This window comes from Anabas testudineus, chromosome 11, assembly GCF_900324465.2.
Source record: "Anabas testudineus chromosome 11, fAnaTes1.2, whole genome shotgun sequence".
Classification (NCBI taxonomy): Eukaryota; Metazoa; Chordata; class Actinopteri; order Anabantiformes; family Anabantidae; genus Anabas; species Anabas testudineus.
This window is the reverse complement of record NC_046620.1, coordinates 12,424,023-12,445,855: the sequence shown is the minus strand read 5'-3', so window position 1 is coordinate 12,445,855 and position 21,833 is coordinate 12,424,023. Positions and strand designations below refer to the sequence as shown.

Genomic DNA, 21,833 nt, shown 5'->3' with positions numbered 1-21,833 from the left:
AGGATACTAATTGTTGCAGCATTGCAAGTGGGACACTAGACCATTCTTGTTGGATACGAGACTTGAGCATCTCAACAGTCCATGGCTGCTGCTGTCTCAATCTCATCTTTATGATAGGTCTTTTGAATAGGAAACAGATGTGAACTGCAGGCATGTATTGTGTGTCTGCAAAGCCATGCTGTTGTAGCACACATCTCTGACATCACTTGTATTTTCAAAATACAGTTAAGTTAATAAGAAAGTGAAAACACTATACTTTGTACAGTGCAGGCACATAAAAAATGGGAAATAAAACAAAATAAAATTAATCTTACACAAAATCACTGGCTACAATTGAGAGAAGCTGGCATTTTGATGCACCGTGTCCCAAATCTTGATGTTCCCGTGCATCTTTGTCACGTTTCATTAAATATTTGCAGAGAACCGAACTCACTGAGCATTATGTGCATCTTGTCCTTATGTGAGGAAGAAACGGTGTCTCAGACTAGTCATAATATGCCCTGCATCTTCTCTTGTAGAGAGCTAAGTGCATTTTCATACACACCCCATTAGCCGTGCATATATTAACACATGCTAATGAATGTATGAGTAGGATAAATGTAACATGGGCCAGGCAGGTGTTGTAAGTGCTTAGTGAGTAACGGCTGGTGATTAGTGTGTGTGTGTGTGTGTGTGTGTGTGTGTGTGTGTGTGTGTGTGTGTGAGATGGAGAGAGAGCGAGTGATGTAGGGGCATGAGTGTGTGTTTCCCAGAGGAAAACTGGGAGAGAAATGACTCTCAGCTTCCACTGACTGTCATCATTTGGTTGACCTTTCAACAGAGAAGCAATGAAATACCTGACACTAATGAGGATGTTGCAGGGTGTGCCTGGGTCTCTGTAACATTTTATCAGTTTTGATACAGTGGTATTTGAGTCAGAGTATTATTAGAAACTGTGGCACCTGATCTCTCAATGGGTGTAAAAATGGCATTTGGAGCTTTTTCTACAAATTCCTTTAAGATAATGTGTATCTAAGGATGTCAGTGTTGGTGGGCCGGTCCACCGCTGTAGTCCACGTGGAAATATCTCAACTAGCAGATGGCTGAAGATACATAGTCTGGTCTTGTCTCATTGATATTTGACAGCTTTCATTTGAATCTTGAATCATCCATCCCAAATAAGTTGTTGCAGAGCAAGAAGATTATATAGAGGAAACCTCTAAATGTTTCATAACGCAGGCAGAGACTGTGATGCAAAGCTCAAAACTTCATCAAAGCAAATCTGAACGCAAGCACACTGTAATTGTCCATTTAAATAGTTGTGACTGTATTTCAAAAAATGGTTTCTAAACCCCCTGGTGCAAAAAAAAAAAAAGTTTTCTCTGCTTCACATCCCTCTGTGGATAAATGTAGAAGAAAGAGACAGCAGATTAATGGTGACGGCAGTGACGTCTTAGTGGCTCGTTTGCTTTCCTCTGTCTGTGTGAAATGCCAGTGTGGCTCTGGCAGGGACCAGGCACTCGCTTCTTGTTTTTTCATGAGGATAAAACACTGAGAGATCCTGGATGCACCAGAGGCTGTTGAAGTTGCTTTTTTCTTCCCCGCTCATCTCCTCAAGCTCTCTTTCTAGCTTAATTTCTCTCACTGTTCCTATTCTTAATTTTTTCCTCACTCTATGTGGTTCTAAAGAACATCTGTCTGTCTCAGTCTTGTAATCCTTTCTCATTCTTTTATGCTGAGGCTCTCTTTCTTTAGCCCCTGAATATAACAAGAACAACACCAGTACATAAGCAAAGAGCGTCTTAAACATTCAACAACAGAGAAAGCACTCAAGAGCTTGTTAAGTCAGAGAGCCTTGATGCCTTTCAGGTCAGTGCGTTGTCGTACATCCACTTTTCTGTATGTTATCCTCATTTTTAGCCGTTTGACATTTTCCGTTGAGATATTTCTGAGTTGATTTGGTCTTGAAAGTAGTTAAGGGAGCGTGTTTGGTTGAACCAGATGTTTGTTCTTCTAGATTTTACATAATAAATAACACTATGCAGGTGTCTTCTCCCTCTCTCTCTCTCACCTTCTTCCATTAATTCAGACTCTTACTCTCTCCTGCTCTTGCATTTGTTGTTGACCCTGCTGCAGATCCTAAAAGATTAATTGTCCCACCATGTTTCTGCTGGAACACAGCGCTTAATGGAATTTGCGTCAGTGAGGCGCCGAGCCATGACTTTTCCAAGTCCCCCTGTTTAAGCCAGCCCATGGAATATTTATGACATTATTTAGAAAGGGCCAGGCATGGTGAGTAATGGCCCTGCTTGGTGATTCACAGTGTGGTGTCTCATTGCTGAGATGGAGAGCTGGATGGTGAGCCATAGCATGTCCGGGCATGGAAACATGCTAACACAATCTCACATCTCAGAAAGACACCAGGAAAAAAGAACATCACTCACACACACACACACACACTCACACACACACACACACACACACTCACACACACACACACACACACACACTCACACACACTATTTATATAGGCATGTCTAGGTCAGAACAAAAGGCCGTATTCAGCACCTTGGACAGCTCCACTGTATGTCTTAGCTTAGCTTAGTGCAGCACACCACAATACATCATGTGCAATAGTTGTATTGATTTTTATTTAGGTGTATTTATTGATTCTTTTTTTTAAATTGCCTTTTCTCATTGGTTGCAGTGTTCTTTTAGGTAGCTGTGAGAAGCACATCAGAAAATGATGAATTTTTTATGACTTCCTTGACTTCTTGCTCTCACATATATTTGGTCATTAAAGTGCGTCAGAATTCAGAATAATTTTGAAGATATCCAAGTTTTTCTCAGTTAAAAATGATATTTCCAGCGAGTCTTAGGCGTAAATGTGCCTTTTAAATGAGTTATATGGGTTTCAAAAGTTGTTGCTGCGGTTCAGCAAAAAAAAAAAAAAACTAAAAGCGTTTAATTTACTTTCTACAGTAGATGAGGGTTGGAGCACAGAATCACTTTAATAGGATTAATTACATTTCTGACCCAGTCTGAGACATTTTCCCCATATTCTGACAAGTCATTATATCATCTAGTAATTAATGCGATACATTAGCAATGCTTAGGGCGAAATATAAGCTAGTGTAGGACTTTCTAAGAGACTGTCTAATAAATCTGAATGTTAATTTTCCATATTTGTTTTCACTTCAAAACAGGTTTATGAAACATTGAGGGACAATGCAGAACCAAGTTTACCTTTGGTCATTAATTTCTACCTTGCGTCATTTCTCATTTTCAATGGGCTGCTTTTGTAAGCAGTGGCTTCCACTAATTAGGTATCAGTGGGATGAGAATTTATGTCTGAGATCAAACATTAATATGCTAATAAAGGCGTTATTAGCTTGGAAGCTGATCCCATTTAGAGTGACTTGTTAAGTCTCAGGATTTTAGTTGCTAATCCCTCCCTCTGAATCATGAGTGAAGTGGATGGTGGCGAGTTCGGGGAAGACCAGGCAATGAATCCCAAGTATCCCTCAAGTCGTGACATGTGCATCTGTTTGGCAGTCAGCAGCCACTTCACACAGTTGTCAGGGAGTTTTCAGTGTTATTTGGGGGGTTCCCACTTCATAGCCCCAGGCATGCACCAGCACAACAAATTAAAGTACATAGACACCAAACCTGACACATGGATGCTTAAGAATTTCATGTTTTGAGCATGCTTAGAGTTCTTTCAATCATTTTGGTCCCTCGTCAGTTTTAAACACTGAGCCTTTTCTCTCATTCTATACATTTTTGTACTTCTGAGCTTCTCAGTAATTTTAACAAACTATGGCCAGCTTTTCAAAGCAACCCTTAGCAGTAGACCTTGCCAAGGGTGAAATTAGACCAAACAGAGCAGTGAGGTTCAGCTCTGACATTAACGTGTGCCAAATCCACAAACACATCAACCCAACCCTGAAAGAACTTTCACTGAAGTGACAATAAAGTGTGAAATTTCAATTGTATATGCAGAGGTGGGAGAAACCTGTCTCCTAATAAACACAGTCTGGCAGCATTTTAAGCACCTGTTCTCCAATTCTTTTTATTACTCATCTCCATAAGGTAGAGACAAAAGAGCATTTCCACAGTAAATGACAGGAAGTACCTGCTTCACTTTCACACATCCTACTGTAATTATCATCTATATGTCCAGTTTTGTTTTTCTTAAAAAACCCTAACTGGTGTGTGGTAATACCTGTGCGTACTTCTGTAGTGTGTAAATTTACTTAAAACTCTAAGGCCCTCTAGATTTAAAAGTATAATAATGATTTATACTGTACATATACACAAGCTGTGTTTCACACTGAGTGTGTGTGTGTGTGTGTGTGTGTGTGTGTGTGTGTGTGTGTGTGTGTGTGTGTGTGTGTGTGTGAGCACATATGTGCATTTAAGCTGGTGTCTTTTCACTTGTTTAGTTATGATTAAACAATTCTGTTTCTTCATTTGGGCAAACTCAGACAGATTGTGTGTTTGTTTACGCAAGTATGACTCACACGGTCTAAGTTTCCTCCAGAAGAATCTGGCATGAGGTGTCTATTATAATTTGTACTATTGCCCCTGATATCTGATGTATCAGGCTATGAAAGATGTGAGTTGTGTCACATATATTAAATAAATGCCCCCTGGGGTAAATCTGATCTGATAGGAAACTCACAGTTAGATGTGAATGCACAGGCCTTATTGTATTTGAGAATATGAGGCGTCTGTGAAAGCAGATGTACTAAATATGTGGGATACAGGTCTCCTTCATGCCCCCCTCTGTCTTTTTTTCCCCTCTTACCATTTGCTGCTCTTTTATTCCCTGCTCTCCCTCTGTTCTCTAATGCCCCTTGACCATTGTTGGGGACTCTTCATGCCAAAATGGTTATATAATTAGAAACCACAGAGGAAATGGGTCTATATTTTTTTTCCCTGTTTTCATCCTTCAAGAAAGATTGTTAATTTGCTTTTCTTCCTCCATGAAATCCAAATTTTATAAATTAAAGTACATAAATTAATTCAATACTGTGGACAGTATTTTCAAAATAGTGATGACATGGTTGCTGCACAACTCGATTTTGTTCTACGGGACATGTAAAACTAGGGTGATCTTTAAAATTCATTGAAAATGTTGGTAAATAGATGGTTTTCTTTGATAAATTATATAACTTAAAGCGTATTTAAATTTAGCATAAGCTTTATATGTACTACCAGTGTCTGTACATCAGTGCTGTGGCGGTTCGCTGCAGCATGACAAGCACAAAGTCAGTCTGCTAACTCATTCAGCCAGCTGTATTTTGCATCTCTGTATACCTGCTGCCTTGGCATCCTGCGTGCATGCAAACTGTGAGTGGACTGGAAAGATGGTGCTGACGATGCTCACTGGTCTCTCACACACACTCTCTTGTCACAGTTGGACATCAGGGCATGCTGGTATTGTAATTAGAGTGAGGATGACACCTTTCACTGTGTATTCATCATGTGCCTCAGCTGCAAGGTGACTCTGATGGCTGCTTCTCTTACTTTATGCACACGCACGGACACACAAACGCACAACTAAATACACACTGGACCTTGACAGATGTCAGGGTGGCATTCAGCCCCCACGTCTCTCTCTCACACACACACACACACACACAACACAAACATACACACATCACATTTTAACGCACATGCTTAGTCACCTCTCTCAAGCCCAGGACTCATCTGTGGCCAGTTGAGTAATTAGCTCTTACTTGACGTCACGGGGCCCTCGGAGCCTTCACGGTGAACAGATTCTAATAAGAGCATGACAGGTGCCAGCTGTCCCATGCTCAGCCACGCTTGCATTCACATACACGCACACAAACCAAAAAGAAATGTAGTCACACATTCATTTCAGGGAGATGACGGTGGCCCCTGACCTCAGCATAGCAAAAAGTAGCTCAGAAGATGGCTCAATGGAGTGCGAAGGGGAGGAGAGAAGAACAATCTCCACCCGTCTGTGTGTTTGTGGAATCTCACTGTACCACTGTTAATCTAGTCGAAAACCAATGGCTCTGCATAAAGAGTTTTGATGTGTGCTGATCATGTCGATCTGGTTGGGCTTGTACATGCTGCTGTTACTGTTCAGACGCGAAGGGTGTAGCAGTTCAAAAGTGACGGAACAAAAGGCACCAGTTTTACCTCCAAACCTTCGTGCCAAGCTATTTCACCATAACCAAAGAGCATCTGTTGATCCATGTGGGCATATGGTCCAGCAGAACCCAAACTGGTCATCAGTGTCCTGTTACCTAGTTTATGGGAGGTAGGGACAGCGAACATCTGGCTGTACAGATGGATGGAAAAACATACAGGACAAAGAAAACTCTTTACAGCCCATTTTCCATCCAGCGATGATGTCTGCTGTGGAGCCATATGTTCAGCTGAAGAGAGTCATAAATTGTGACTTAATTTGAGAGAGAGTTCGTATCTACCCTGCTGTTTCTGTGTGCTTGTGCGCTCAGCCCTAGTTGTGTGACTCATCCATCAAAAAGTGTCAGACTCCTCCGGCACTTGATGTGTCCAGTTGTCCGGCCGATCTCTCTCTATGACCACGTTGGCCTGCCTGTGGGAGAGACGGCTGTTTTCTCAGCGGAAGCCGAGAAAAATGGATTTTACACAATTACATACATGTTTCAACCAATTACAACCACAAACTGGAGTGCTGGCAGAACACACAGATCAAATGAGGGAAGAAAACTGTCATCTCATCCAGTGCCGTCATAGCAGTGTTTTCTTTTTTTAATTATTTATTTATTTTTAGATGTGAGGACAAAATGCAAAATCCCCCCCGATTAATTATCATGTGTAGTGGCAGGTGTAGAGTGACAAGATATTAGTCTTAGCAGTACTAGCAGAAAGTAGACAGACATATATTTCACACACATAATTAATATTCTTGATAAAAAATAATTTGTCCTATATTAGCTACATTTATTTTACTGTACAAGACAGTAGTAGCATGTGATGGAGTTACCTTTGATTTCAGTTTGTAGCTCATGGCTCAGGTAGTTTTGAGGTAGCTTCAGTCACCGGTAGGACTTTATGTGAACACAGTAATGTGATGTTGAAAACGGTTATCTAATGCTTCCTTGTTGCCACACACAAACACAATGACTGCAGTCAGCCTCAGATTAAGGTTGTGTGCAGCAACGATTTGGTGCGAGTGGTTTGTTTTTTTAAATGCAGACCTTCAGCAGACCCATTTCTCATTGTGATTTCTGGTGCAATATTTTATCATGTAGCTTACATTTTTATTTATTTTGAGATTTATAGCCTGATTGTCAGTATGAATAATGCAGAACTGATAAAAAACTAGTAAGGCTTGCAGCGATGGTTACCTAATCACAGTAACAGGACTTTGCACTCACTCAGTGTCGTCTCCGTTCAGGTGGATAATTTTAAGTGCATCTGTGCAGTGTTTAGAACGATTCAGTCGTGTTTTTCAAGTAGCTGCAAAGCAGCTGCAGTTTTTTTTTTTTTTTTTTAAAATAATTTAATAAAAAAATATTTTCTTAAAATACAGTGTTAGTTTAATAATGTGTAGCCTGTGTATTTCACTTTAAGTTTGAAATCAAACAGTAGAGCTGTGTTTGCTCTAATGCTGTTTAAAGCCACAGTCAATGAGCTGGTGGATAAATTATGATTTTCTTTAGCACAGTGACTTTGGCATTTAGTGTTCAGACACTTTGCTGTGCTGCTGCAGTGCTTTAATTTTCCTTTAGATAAGTCTTGAACTTGATTGGAGCCCATCTATGGGAAACTGAATTATTTGGATATAGATTGGAAGGTTCACACCTGTGTATAAAGCATAAGGTCCCTCATATCAGGACAAAAGTTATTTTCTCAGCTGCATGTTTGTAAATAGTTTGATGTAATACTCAGTAAATATCCACTCTCTGTAACTGTTTGAAATTAGTCTATTGCAATACAGAACACTGATTGCGAACTATTTTGAGCATCAACACACTACAGAGAATTTTTTTTTTTTTTTGCCTCATTGCTATCCTTTCTAAGACCTGCTGAGCCCTTAGAGAGGTTATAAACCTGTCTGCAACTCAGCATGCCTTGCAAAACCTCAGGATGGAGAAATTTCGGTAGAGCCACATGAGACTGCTCACTGTCTGTATCTCCCAAATAAACCTCGACATGTAATTCCCTTCACCCTGTCACGTAAGGTCTCCATTGGCCCTATCAATAAACAGCCCGTTGAACTCAGGGATCAGTCTAAATTTCAACCCTAACAACAACTTTCGCCAGCCCGCCCCAAAAAGAGAGGAAGGATTTCTTTAAATTCACCACTTTCTCTTTCCGCCCTTGAGGCCAGCGTACTTTTGACTAAGCAGCCGTTCAGCATCTGTTTTGGCTCACCTCCATTAGTTTCTTGATTGACCACTGACAACGGTAGCACATACCCTGTGATTTTTGTTTCCACCTTGCCGTACTCTTAATCTCCCATCCATCGCTCCAAATCAAGGCTCAGGTCACTGTGCCCGCCGCCTGCCGGCATCACTCATTACACTGTGAAGTTTCAATTGCTGCCTTACCCCTTCCATCCAATTTCATAGGTGCTCGTGGTCAGCCTGTGCCCTGCTGCTCCACTCTGAAGCACTTTAAATGAACCAACCTTTGGCTCAAGGCTGCCACTCATCTCACCAAGACGAGAGGAAGGCAAATTTAGTTCAAATGAATGTCAAGCCTTGTTTTTCTGCCTCTTGGTTAACATGGTTTGGACACTCAGGAGCCTTGGCTTTCCCTCTTCCCCTTTCATTCTTATTTCAGACACACTCTAACACAAATAGTGGGGAATGAAACGCTTCAGTACACTGCTAATAAAGAAAATAAACCACCTCTGGCTTTGGAAAATGAAAAATGTCAACTTAATCCAGTTGCAACACTGTTTGCTGGTCACAATTTGTCTCCAAAAGGATATTTTCTGTTTGAAGCTGATGAGGAGCTACATTTTCAATAACACAGAGTCTTGCTTCATTGAGGAACTATGCTATTCACAGCTGTTGTTTCTATGATATAACCTATAAACACAATAATCTTCTGCCATGTCTATAATATAGAATCCCGTGCAAACAAATAAGATTCTCTCTCTGTCTGTCTCATTGCAATATTACTATCACTAATTCTTATCTTCTGGAAAGTAGCATATTTTGATGATGAATCTAGCATCCACATTTATTCTTTGAAGCTGTGTGTCAGCACGATTGCATGTGATCATCAAGCAGTTTGTCACTTTATATGTAATTCACAACACACACACAAACACACACACAATGACTTCATGTGTAACATTTTCTAGCTAAGTGATGTTTGCTTGCAGTAGCACTGTGTGTGGGCTGTGTGTCCCTGTTGTGCATTAGTCAGGTGTTGAGGTGCAGACTAGGGGCCACATTCTTTCAGGCCCAATTACATATTTGTAAATTCAACTAGTCCTTTCATCTGTGTGTCAGTGAGCTCTTGAACATGCAGCAAATAGTCTACTGATTAGACATACCAAGAGGTAGCATTAAACCAAACATATGGTATCAGATTAAATGGGTTTGTTCTTAAAAATAACAGCATGAATATGCATTATTTTGTTTTGGTACTTACTTCAGGTGTTGTTTTATAGTATAGTATTGTGTCTCATGCAGAATAAGATGTTGGAATGAAATTGAAAAAAACGCAGTAAGAGGTTTCTCCCACTGGTGTTGGCTTTCCTTTTAACTGCTGCCGTAGACGGTACTTTTGACTTGCGTACTTTTCTCCTGTGTCCACAGCCAGTGAAAACTGCCACGACTTTCACCCCATGTTCTTTACCCATGATCGCTCCTTTGAGGAATTTTTCTGCACCTGCATCCAGCTGCTTAACAAGACCTGGAAGGAAATGAGGGCTACAAGTGAAGACTTCAACAAGGTACTGTGAGGCTGCACATGTTTTTCCATCTATGCTGCTGAGTTTTACATAATAAATTTAAGTCATATTTTTCCGCTCCCACTCCCGTTCAAGATTACCTGAACATTCACATATTGGGCCTGATTAAGGTGCATAGACATACAAATGTTCTCTTATTGTTTGCACAGACAAACAAGTGTTTCTTTTTTAAAGGCACAGATTGAGAGGGGGAGCTGAATAAACATCTTGGGAGTTTTTTAGATTAGAATATTTCCTACAACACATTAACATTAGCTGCCACTGTTGGCTTTGCCACTGATTAGATTTTTTACATCTTCTTTTGGAGCTCAGTGGAGTCTGGACGAAGATGAAAAATTCCCATAAGCTGGCTAATGTTGAGTTGAATTGGAGAAAACGTGTGCGCGCTGCCAGGCAGTGATAGTAATGAGGTGTTTCTGACAGATATTGTATATTGTGTATTCAACTGGGCATCACTTGTAGCAGCCAACAGATGCTTTCTGCCTTTTCCCTGATTTGTCAAACAAATTATAATTATATTATGGTGTCAAACCAAACAAACTACAAGCCACCCTGTGTTCAACCCACTGCTTACACAGTGAATCGCCACGGTCCAGTCTCTACTCATACATACTGCAGGTCTTCTTCGTCCGATCTGCCACACTATTGCAAAGAGGCACATTGTGCTGCATGAAGGTGACACTGTAATGGCTGATTCAGACATTCATTTATTTTTGATTTGTGAATGGAGTGACTATAGTGTGCATAAATGAAGTGAGGCTGAAGTTGCATCATCTTTTTTGTTACTTTGCTGTGAGATAAATGATGGAAGACAAACAGTGTGAGTTTCATCTGATTGTGAATAAAGGCTGGCACTCAACTTGTTTAATCCACATACCATACACACACACACCCACACACACACACCACACACCTCCCGTTGCCTCTTATCCAGTCCATCCTTCACACCCATCCCTCGAAGAAAACAGTCTGTTTCGATTGAGTTCGGATTGATGATGCACTTCCCCCCTTTCCTCACTAACATCATCTTTCACCACATGGTACCTTGGGAGTTTGAAATTCAGCAGCAGTTTGTCGATAGTAAGACTGTTTGGTCTCGAGGGCTTCCTATCAGCTAAGTGGTGCACGTGGAGCTCTGTGCTTCCAGTCTCCAACTTTGAGTCTCAGTTTGTAACCACTGTGAACTTATAAACTGTCTTGAGACATCTGCATCTCTGATGTCTGCAAGTTGGCATGTTCTACCCAATGCTGTCAACGCAAACAGAGTTGTTTATCTGGAACTGAAATTGAATAGAAATTTCTCAACAACATAGAGAGGACAGTGGTCCAAAAAAGCACAGTAGAAAAACTCAATGTCAATTCAGAGCATATTAATGAATAATGAGGTAAAATTATTTACAACATTACTAAAGTTAATTAAATGAAACAACAGAAAACACAAATCGCACATACATTTGGTCGCAGTGTTCAGAATCAGGCATGATTTATCAAATACCGGGTGTAGAGCTGCATACTTTTGACCTCCACCCACAACCCACTTTGAATTTGAAGACAGAATAACCTAGAAATCAATATTCAGATATATGCAAATAGAGTAGAGTAAAAGTTTTTATGGCCCAAATATAAACATCTGAATGTAAAAATTCCCTTTGTTGAGTCCAGCCCTGCCTGTGAAAGAAATACAATATGTAAATGTATGCTTGTCGCCATTCACTTCCCCATGTAGGATATATCCCATTTAGGTTGCGTGGGAGGATAAAAAGCTGTGTCAAGGCTAATTCTGAGGGTGTCCACTTCAAAACACAGCTCGTGTATGTGTAGTTTTCTCTACAGCTCCTACAGTCATTGGCAGACACAGACAGCACTGAGCTTTCTGAGGTGTAGAATACTAAAACACCTTGTTCATATTTTATCAATGTTTGGATGTGCTCAACGTTGTAACCTGCAAGCGTGTGAGCGTTTCCTAGACGCTGATGGCTCCTTTAGCGGCTGGCTGTTCATGGCTGACTGAGCATCTGCCTTGCACACGCACGCATACACACAATTTTATTTAAGACAAAGGCACAAAGACGTTTAGGAGGTTAAAAACACAGTGGTACCTGTAGCTACTATACATTTAGTCTTGTTTGCTTTGTGAATGTGTTTACTGAAAGGCATAGTTAGATGGAAAAATTGGTGTGTGTGTGTGTGTGTGTCTGTTTAATCTGCGTGTAAATCTCTGTATGTGTGTGTTTTAATGGAGGCTAGTCTGATGTTCCCAGGGCACAGCTCCGACCGTCAAGCAACCGTTTCCTCTGTTTCCATAGCAACCCCTGTCCAATTACCGCTGCTGAACTGCATTGCTCTGGCTCTGTTTCTGTAAGATGGAGCCACTTCTCCGCTGCATGTGTACATGCTTGTTTTTAATGTGCACCGGTGCTCGTGTGTGCGCGGACGTCTATCAGAGGCTCTGTCTTGTACGGCTGCGTGCCGTCCCTTCATCCAAATGTCTGTGCTTAGAGCTTCTCATCCTCCTCCTCTTTCTCACAGGAGAATAAAAAGCCTCCATCTCAGGCGCTTGAAATAAAAATCCCTCACTGATGTAGCGGCTTGCAGCCACTCATGATACCCCTCCTCCTTCTTCTCCTCCTCGTCTCTCATCCCTCCCTCCCTTCCCTCCATCTAAACCCCTCTCTCTCACTCGCGCACACACACACACACACACACACACACACACTTACCACGTGATCCACTTGCTGCATCACTATTGGCGTCCCTGATCGTGGCGTGTGTCCAATCAGGGCATAAGCCCGGAGATCAACATAAGCGAAGCAGAGCAGCCTGGCTGATGCTCTTAGAATCACAGAGGTAGGGAGGGATAGAGAGGCAAACAAACACTCATAGTAGATAGGGAGAGTTCATTAGAGAAGAAAAGCTGAGTATTCAAAGGAATATGCTAAATGACACAATCAAGCAGGAAAACTGAAGGAACATATAGCCAAGACAGGAAAGAAGAGAGAAGGCAAATGGAGGAGGTGCACGAGCTGTGTTGACAGACCAGTCTTCTCTTATTGTGGCTAACGCTGAGGCTAACAGTCCACAGTCAGCTAGATCGCTCTTCAGAGAAGCCATCTGCTCCCTGCATCCATCCTTCTATCCATCACCATCTCCTGTGCTCAAAACTCCCTCCCTGACAAAAGCACTAGGATTCATCAGTCACTGTGGAGAGCATCGCACCCCACTTGGAAATATGGAGATAACATGTAAGTACTAAGAATTACCATTAAAGGAGAGAGTGGTTTTCAATTAGCATGGATGGATAGAGCGAGGGGAGGTGGTAGTAAGGGAGGAAGAGGCACTGTTTGTGGTGTTGCCTGGTGGAGAAGGGGGGGGGGGGGGGGGGGGGTGAATGGAGAGAGGAAGGACAGGAGAAGAAAAGGCAGGCAGAGATGGAGAAGATGGGACAAGAGCAGGGAAGAAGAAAACAGGAAGCACAGATGGGACCATGCAGACTCAGCGAGGCGTAAGCAGGTTAGACAAGGACCCAGATCACCGCCTTTTCATTACCACACACACACACACGCACTCAGTCACACAAATATAATCTGGTAGATTACAAGATCGCTCTGTCTCATAAATACACACCCACATCTGCATGCTTGCGTGCACACATCCTCTGTTCACCCCCCCCCCACCCCCCACCCCACCCCCACCCCCCCATCATACTCCAGGCATCATCTGTATGCCAGTGTAAAGTCTGTGTATGTATGTGCGGTGGGGGGTTGGGCTTTGTTGTTGTGAATGGGATTACTCCACATCACCAACACCCACGATTTGTCACCAGAGGAATTCAATGCCACTACTATTGCTCTCCTCTACTTCACACTGTGTCTCTCAGCCTTGGATGAGCTTCAACCAGTGTTTTAGCCAGAGGGGTTTGACACAGGATTAGAGTGAGGTCGGCCTCAGACTGTAGAGCTGGAGTCTGTGAAACAGTGCCAGTACCTGATTTCATTTGTTTTGGACAATACACAGTGTATTTGCATCCACTTTGTCTTTTTGTTTTTTTTTTTTTTTTACCCGAGTTGTACAGAGAAGCTGCTTATGTCGCTGACTAAACTGAATTGTGATGAATTGTTTAGTATCCAATTTCATTAGTCATTCATTAAGAAACAAGGCAAACATGTCCATCTCATATGTACGGATTTCCTACAGTGTGATTTGGAAACACTAACTTGATCTTTGGAAACGCTGATGGCTGTTTCTCACTATTTTCTTGCCAGATTATTTCTTGAAAGGGCCAGTCTTGCTGATTCCTGTTTTTATTTTTTGCTAAACTGTCTCCTGAATGCAGTTCCACATTGAACAAACAGATATAAGGATATAACCAGTCTTCTCATCTAACTACCAACAAAACATGTAAAACAGAAAAAAGAAATAGAAAATTAAAAAAACACTGTTGTTTTCCCAAAATGTCAAACTAGTCCTTTGAGCAACAGCAAAAATAAACCGTACTTGCAAAAACCCTGTTAATGACTGTGTTCCTAGAGAGCCAGGTTTCATCACTAAAAACAAAGAAAGAGTGGTTGTGTAAAAACCGCCGTGGTAGCACGAGACCTTGGATCTGGTCACCGTTTATAAGTCACTCTAGACAAGTACTTCAGCTAAATGAACCCAGTGCAGATGTGAGGCAGAGTCCTTTTTTATTGGTGTTTGACATTTTGGTTCTGGCCTGGGGTGATACAGAAGAGAGTAGATAATCTGCTTTGTTCAGCCATGTTGAAGACCAGTCCCATGTGGGATTATTCACATGGCAATCCTCTAAAGCCCCGGCAACTGCAGCCGAGCGACCCTCTTGTCAACCCTTATGCACCATTTATTTTTAGCTGCCATTTAAAGACATTAATATATGGTGCTTAGCTGCTATTTTAGTTTTACTTAAGGCTGCTTGCCGCAAAATCAATTAAGGACACTTAATGCAAATCAATGCAAATGATTTGTGGCGCTGCTCTTTAGCAACGCGACCATTCCCCCACTTTGCCGGAAGGTTAGCGTGCGCGCATACATGATTAATGAAATGGTTGCTGATGCATCCAGTCAGAAGTGATGTGACAATTATAATGTGAGTCAAGGTGCCAACGGTTTTGGGTGGATGCCACATTTAGATTCCAGGAATCAGCTGGGGACAGGTGAAAAAGGCCGCACACGCTGCCATATGCCAACAGCTGTGACGGCTGCTGTCGTGCTTTGGATGAAAGGAACGTCTGTGACTCGTCTCAGGACACAGTAAACCAGCCCCTCCCCACTCTTCTTCTTCTGCAACAAGACCTGCATCTTTATTATTTCATACTGGCTTTATTTACCTTTGTTTTTTCTTCCTCCTGCTCTCTCTCTTTTCCTCCTCCTCATTTTTGTCTCTCGACCCCCACCCCACTACCACCACCACTTCTATTGTTGAACTCAGACAGGCGGCTGCCTCACCTCCCACTCCCCTAACAAGATTTGCTTTATTGTTTTTGCACTTGGACTTTGCCTGAATGTGAGTTTTGTACATGCACCACAACAAATCGGTGTGTTTGTGTCCTTATAGGGATGTATAAGATTAATAAGTTAGTTTTTTGGCTCTTTTTTTATCATGCTTTTTATGTTGGTGTGTAGCAAGAGTAGACCATGAATGATGGGCTGTATGTCGATGCAGGAAGTTTTGTGGTGTTTGTGTGTGTGTGCCTAAGGGGGGGGGGTCTCTCATTTCAGGCAGTGTTGGCCCACTCAGAGTGAGACTGCTGGAGCTAAGCTCACTAATCAGACCAGAGAGATCATCAGCCATTAGCATCAAACCCACAGAGTTACATGTGCAGAGATGCAGAGCGAACATTTTGTTTTTGGTTTTTTTGTGTGTCTCTATATGTGTGTCAAGATAATGATACTGTTGTCTCATACCTGCCACAGCTTACAGGACATCACCAGGGGGGGGGAGTAAACTCAAGTTTTTGTGTATTTTGATTTAGTCATCATTCAATTAATTTTGTTGTCTGTTCAATGAAGTGTGTTTGTGTAATCCTTTCTGTGTAAAATCCATAATACATATGTCTTTTAGACTCATGTAGACAATGAAACGTCTCCATGAAGACTCTTATGTGTGGGTGTGACTAATGTATTCATGCTGCGATATGGCAGTTGTAAGCCTTATCATTAGGATTATATGATAATCTGTTTTTGATGTATCTTTGAGTCCGAGTTGAATTTCAGGCGTCTGTGTTGGGGTGATGATACGTGTATAGAAAGGAGACTTACACAGATGTGTAATATTCAAAGTGTTTTGTCTCTGGTGTTTCTTGGTGGTTCACCCTTTACACAATAATGAAAAGTCAAGAGCTCGGCTGAGTCAAAGCCATATTCACTGTAATTAGTTCAAGAACAAGTACTTTATACAAGGTAGAGTTCAGAGTGAGAAACAAAATTTTACAAAACTGCTAACTACATTACTAGACTACTTACTAAATCAAACTAAATAACAGAAATATTCTTTTTTTTTTTAATCTGGTATCCTAATTATCCTTGATATTTCCTGCTGTGCATGACATTCATTCATTCTTAATAGTATGAGTCCTGGTAGGATCAGCAAGGGTCACATTCTGAACTAAAATATATTTTCCCTTCCACTTCCATTTCTTGTCAATCCCAAAATCCCCTTGTGGGTAGTGCACACTTCAGTGGCTTGTGCTACACTCTCCATAGGCAGAAACGGCCTCACTCTGTACTGTGTAACTGGCCTAAATGGATGTCGTTTGCATTTTTTATGGAGAACTTCAATCACATCAAAAAAATGCATTAAAAACAGATTTTTCAGATTCTACTCAGGAAAGATGTGTTATTGATAATGGAAGCTGCTCCTGCACCTGTTTTGATATCCTTGAATAGATGACATCCAGTTTACTCATTGCTCTGGCAAATTAATACTGAATGTTCATATATCCGGCAACAACTGTGTCATAATAAAACATTCATTAATGCAACGCTAGCCACAAGCCAAGGTCAGCACTCGGCTTTCATCAGCATTTCTTGAGAGATTCTGTAAGTGGCAATTTCCCAGGTGGCTTTGCTCTTCAGTCATCCATATGGGCTGTGCTGCACCTCACATGGAGCTGGTTGTTGAAAAAGAGCTCCTCTGACAGTTTGTCTGTGCACGCAGTGCTGCCTCTCTAAATATGGCAACAACAACAGCTAACTGAAACAGCCAGTGTTGACCTGCATCATTCATGCAGAAGGATGATCAGGATGGATGGAACCAGGTCTGCTGGTGTGTGTGTGTGTGTGTGTGTGTGTGTGTGTGTGTGTGTAAATGAATAGTTGAGGAATATTTACTAGTAGTTTTGTTTCATATATGTGTTGGTACTTGTGCGAACTGTTTACATGTATAAGAAGTAGTAAAATGAGTACAGTATATTTACAGTACATACGCTGCCAGTTATTAACCCAGTTTTAGTAGTTTCATCAATATTCTTAAATGTTTTCTTTGATTCATTCGCAATAATAATCAAGACTCTTCTGAAACAGATTAATATCTTTGTGTGGTCAGCTGAAAAATAATTATCCATTCCGTAACTATCCAGTTCTCTTACCTACAGTATTTGGTTAGTTAGTTATTTCCAGGTTGTGACTTTTTTTTTTTTTTTGGACGGGTCGTGTACAATAGGAGTGTGTACTGTATATCTGGTGTGCCCTAAATGTATTGTGTGCTGTTCCCCGTGGGGCTTTAATGCTATAAAACAAGTCCCTAAGTCACTCACTAAGAGAAAAGAATTGCTTTTCTCTGGGCTTTAAACTCACCTTTACCCCCCTCAGTACACTGTTATTTTATTGAACTATGTAGTGACTGCTTACATTCAAGCCGTGGGGGGGAAGATACATAATTGAAATTTAATGGATGAGGGAAGCACAATTCTACTTAGTTGCTCTCAGCAGACTTAACAAGAGCCATGACAGGGGTGTCAGGAGAGTCTAACAAGAAAAGACTAAATATATTTTGGAAATGTGGCTGTTCTGCAGCACTCAAGTCTTGCTTTGCGACCTCTTTGAAATGACACACTGCGTCTTGTCTGGCAATATATAACGTAAACATGGACATTACCGAAATGTGACATAGTGAAATAACAAGCCACAATACTAACTAATAGTATACATTTTTTGTAGATTGATGAAATTGATTCAGATTTTGTTGTTCTGAAGGGCAGACGATAGCTGTTCGCCATGCACATTGTGTGATCCATACTGATTCCCTGTATTGTCTTTTTCTTCTTAAATTATAACTTATTAAAGTGCATTTGCACTTTTGTCTGTGCACAGGCATACATTTTTGTCTTCAAAGCCTTAAATACAGAGACACTCTTCAGCGACTGTCCCATTATCACCACGTGAGATTGCCTTTTTGATTACTTTCAAAGAGTATCAGCGAAGTCATTATTCTGTGATTACCACCTTATTATTTGCCCACCAAAGTGTCTCTCCAGCACAATCTCCAGATTCTTCTCCCCGGGTTTGAGTGGCGGGCAAGCATTTGACTGACAGCTGGTAAATGATGTCATTAGCATGCTCTTAGGTAAATGGAGCAGCAGCAACAGTCGATTGGTCCGGGAGAAGGGGATGATAATTTGTTACGGCTGATGTGTACCTGATGATGGATGGCCGGGCGACGCCAGGACAGAGGAACTGTCCGACTATCCTGAGACTGAAGGGAAGAGAAGAGGAGAACAAGAATAAAGGAGGGTGGCAGAAGAGACGGTGTGGCTAGCTCTTCATTACATGTACTAGATGGATCATCGGACAGCATTTAATTACTTTAGCTGACACTTGCTCTGCTGTCTTAACTTCCCTGAGAAGGAGCTAGAACAAAGAATGATGGCCTGTTGTATGGGTGAGATTAGGGAGTGCAAGAGGGAATGTAGAGAAAGACAGAAATAAAGGTAGGCAACAGAGAACTGATAAATCTTGGATCAACAGCTCTGAATAAATAGAGCACAGTTCTGCACTTTGATCATCCGGAGTGTAGCTGAGATGACGCCAGTACAAAACCGAGCCTAAAATTATCCTGGGTGAGCTCAGCCTGGAAAGTTTTTCAGTGCTGACGTCATCTCACCTCTATCAAGGTGCTCTCTGAGCAATCGCATAAAAAAGGATGAAGATGAAATATTCATAATGCCCCCCTGCCTTGTTGTGAAAGGACCATGTGTTCATATTAAATGTGATGAATATTCGCAGTGTTAATTAGCATGAGTGCAGCCACATGGGCCAACAGAATTGTTTTCCTGCTGGAGACATGACTACAAACAAGGCATATTAATGAACATTCCCCGGGGACAGTTCTGCAGAAACACCAGGTCCGCATGGCAGTGGGTCTCTAGAGATGTGGATGAGGTTGGAGAGAAAGCTGCAGGTGACGGTCTGCCTTAAAAGTGTTTTTCTGGTTTCAGGTAATAATTTGTTTACAAACTGCAGTGTACTCTAAGTTTTAACTAAACTGAGGTCATCGAAGCTCAGCCTGGTTTTCACTGTTGTAGAATTTCCTTTGGTTGAATCAGAATGACAGGCCATCGGTAATCTTAGACTTAATTATCAGGATTCTAGATGTGTGTGTGTTTTAGACAGAGAGAATTTATGATGAGCAACTCTGTCAAGTTGTGATTAAAATAGTGAACAGGAGTGATGAATCTCTTGTAGTATGATGTCAGCCTCTACTTGTTTGTACATTTCTTAGCACAAAGGAGAGGAAACATTGGAGACCAGACAGAGGCTGAAAAGTAAATCTCCTGTTAGTGCGGTTTGTGTTTTACCTCATGAAATGAAATGACTAAACTGTAGGGAATTGCAGAGGAGACAAATACAGAAAACAGACTAGTGTTCCAGCAATAACACACATCTGTCCTTAACATTTTCCTCTGACGGAGGTATGATCGTTGAACTGATAGCTCGAGCATCTCATCTCCTCTGTACACAACACGACCTACAACACAACCTACAACCAACCGCGACCAGCATGGAGGGAAAATGTCCCACCTGGAAGCACACAACATTAATGTGCAACAAGCACGTTCAACACAACAGCCAAGAGGAGAGTTAAAACTGGATTTAGTATTAGGAACACTAAAATGAGCTAAATACAGGGATGGTTATTAAAGTAACAGTTTTATATAGCATCAACAATAACGCTGAACTGTCTGTAGTTCCATGTGCTAGACAGACTCCAGCATATGCTGGTGCTTTCATGTTGTTACTGTAATCTACAACTGGTAAGAAGTTGGCAGCAACCAGGCTTCCAATAACACCAAGATGCATTCACGTATAACAAGCAACAATATGTCTATTCTTCCAATCAGTTGTCACAGGGCGACGAATGTCCTGCGTCAGCATTATTGCCATTTAGAACTTGGATCACAAGTGAAGACCTCATGTGCAGAGATGCGTGTCTGTATCTGAGCCCTGTAAATAAATCTGAGGAATCTAATGGCTTGTTACATCGTCACTGATATGTACTAAGACTTATTTCATGGTTCAGATCTAGCATTACTCAACTGGAGTTTGTATACTCACTGATCTAAATCAATCCCTAAATGACCCAAATGTATTCTTTTCTGTTTCTCTTCTCACTTTTTGGTGCATGTGTTTATTTTTCTGTGTTGAATACAGCAAACACACTTTGATTAATGGCTCTAAACATGTTTGCATTCTAATCCTAACTCCAAAGTAAAATGAAACCGCGTAGTCATTTAGAATGATTATCTTTGGCCTTTTTGACGAGGGAGCCGAATATTACCTTCAGGGCTAATCAGATCTGCAATTAGAAAATGAGTTAATTCCATTTTCTGGCACTCTCACCATGTCCCAAACAGGGACTTGTAGTGCAGACCACTTCTTAATGCATTTCAATACAACAAATATGATGGTGATTTAAGAGGATTACCCTTGATCTCCTGTGTCATCTAGAGTGTGTGTGTGTGTGTGTGTGTGTGTGTGTGTGTGTGTGTGTGCGCGCGCTGATTGAGGTTCACGCTGTTTATTTCTCATTTTCAGAAACACAAATCTTCTATTTTTACTGCTTTCACCCCTGGCTTAGTCTGAGTAGTGAGAGTCCAGAGGTTAGAAAGTTTATGAGTAATCGCCTTGCAGTCAGCTCAAACGGCAAGAACAGTATTACATAAGACTATATTTGGGATCTTGGCTCAGTGGGTTTTTGGCAATGTTGCGTCCAGATGAACAGAAATGCACTGAACAGAAAAACACGCCGATAATAAGGAAAGTCCGTCCGTAAACATCTCTGCTTTTCTGTGTCTGTAAAAGCACATACATACAAAACATCAGCTCAAACTCATGTTGCTTCTTATTAGAATAGATTTGAGCAATAGTTTGTCTTCATAAGGGAAGGTTATCTAGTTCTTATTGTTACCTCAGTGTGATCTGATCCAGTGAATCAGCATCTGCAGACCCACAGGCGGCTGCTAACAAGGCTGATCCATAATCGGGGCTGATGGTCATGTCTGCCATCACACTGTCTGCGGTAACTAGAACAGCACTGCTCAGCGTGGTCAAAGAAACATCATGAAGCCAATTCAAGTTTATTTTTATAGTCAAATATCACGTTGTGTCGCAGCAGGATGTACACCCCAAGTTCTGTAAGCTCCTCTCACTTGTGAGAGGAAATTACTGTTGCAGGTGGTGCTCTGTGGGGTTCGAACAATTTCAGCACATTAGGAGTTGTGTTTGCACTCAGTCAAGTCTCCTGCGTGTAGGCTGAATACCTTCACGAATAAAGTGTCTACCTTTTGGGTTATGTTGGTGTTCAAATTCAAATTATGCAGAATGCAAATGACTTGTCGAAGTGTGAAGCTAAATGAAAACCGCTGTCACTGAAGATTTCAGCAGTGTT

General features: G+C 41.4%; 1 protein-coding gene across 3 annotated transcripts in view; it reads left to right on the top strand.

Moving 5' to 3' along the window:
• elmo1 (engulfment and cell motility 1 (ced-12 homolog, C. elegans)) overlaps positions 1–21,833 on the top strand; it is a 79,064-nt gene that overhangs the window by 45,221 nt on the left and 12,010 nt on the right. For all 3 annotated transcript variants that reach the window (XM_026347623.1, XM_026347621.1, XM_026347622.1), the window contains exon 16: positions 9,780–9,916. In XM_026347623.1, the coding sequence (XP_026203408.1) occupies positions 9,780–9,916 (137 nt within the window). The remainder of the gene's footprint in view (positions 1–9,779; positions 9,917–21,833) is intronic.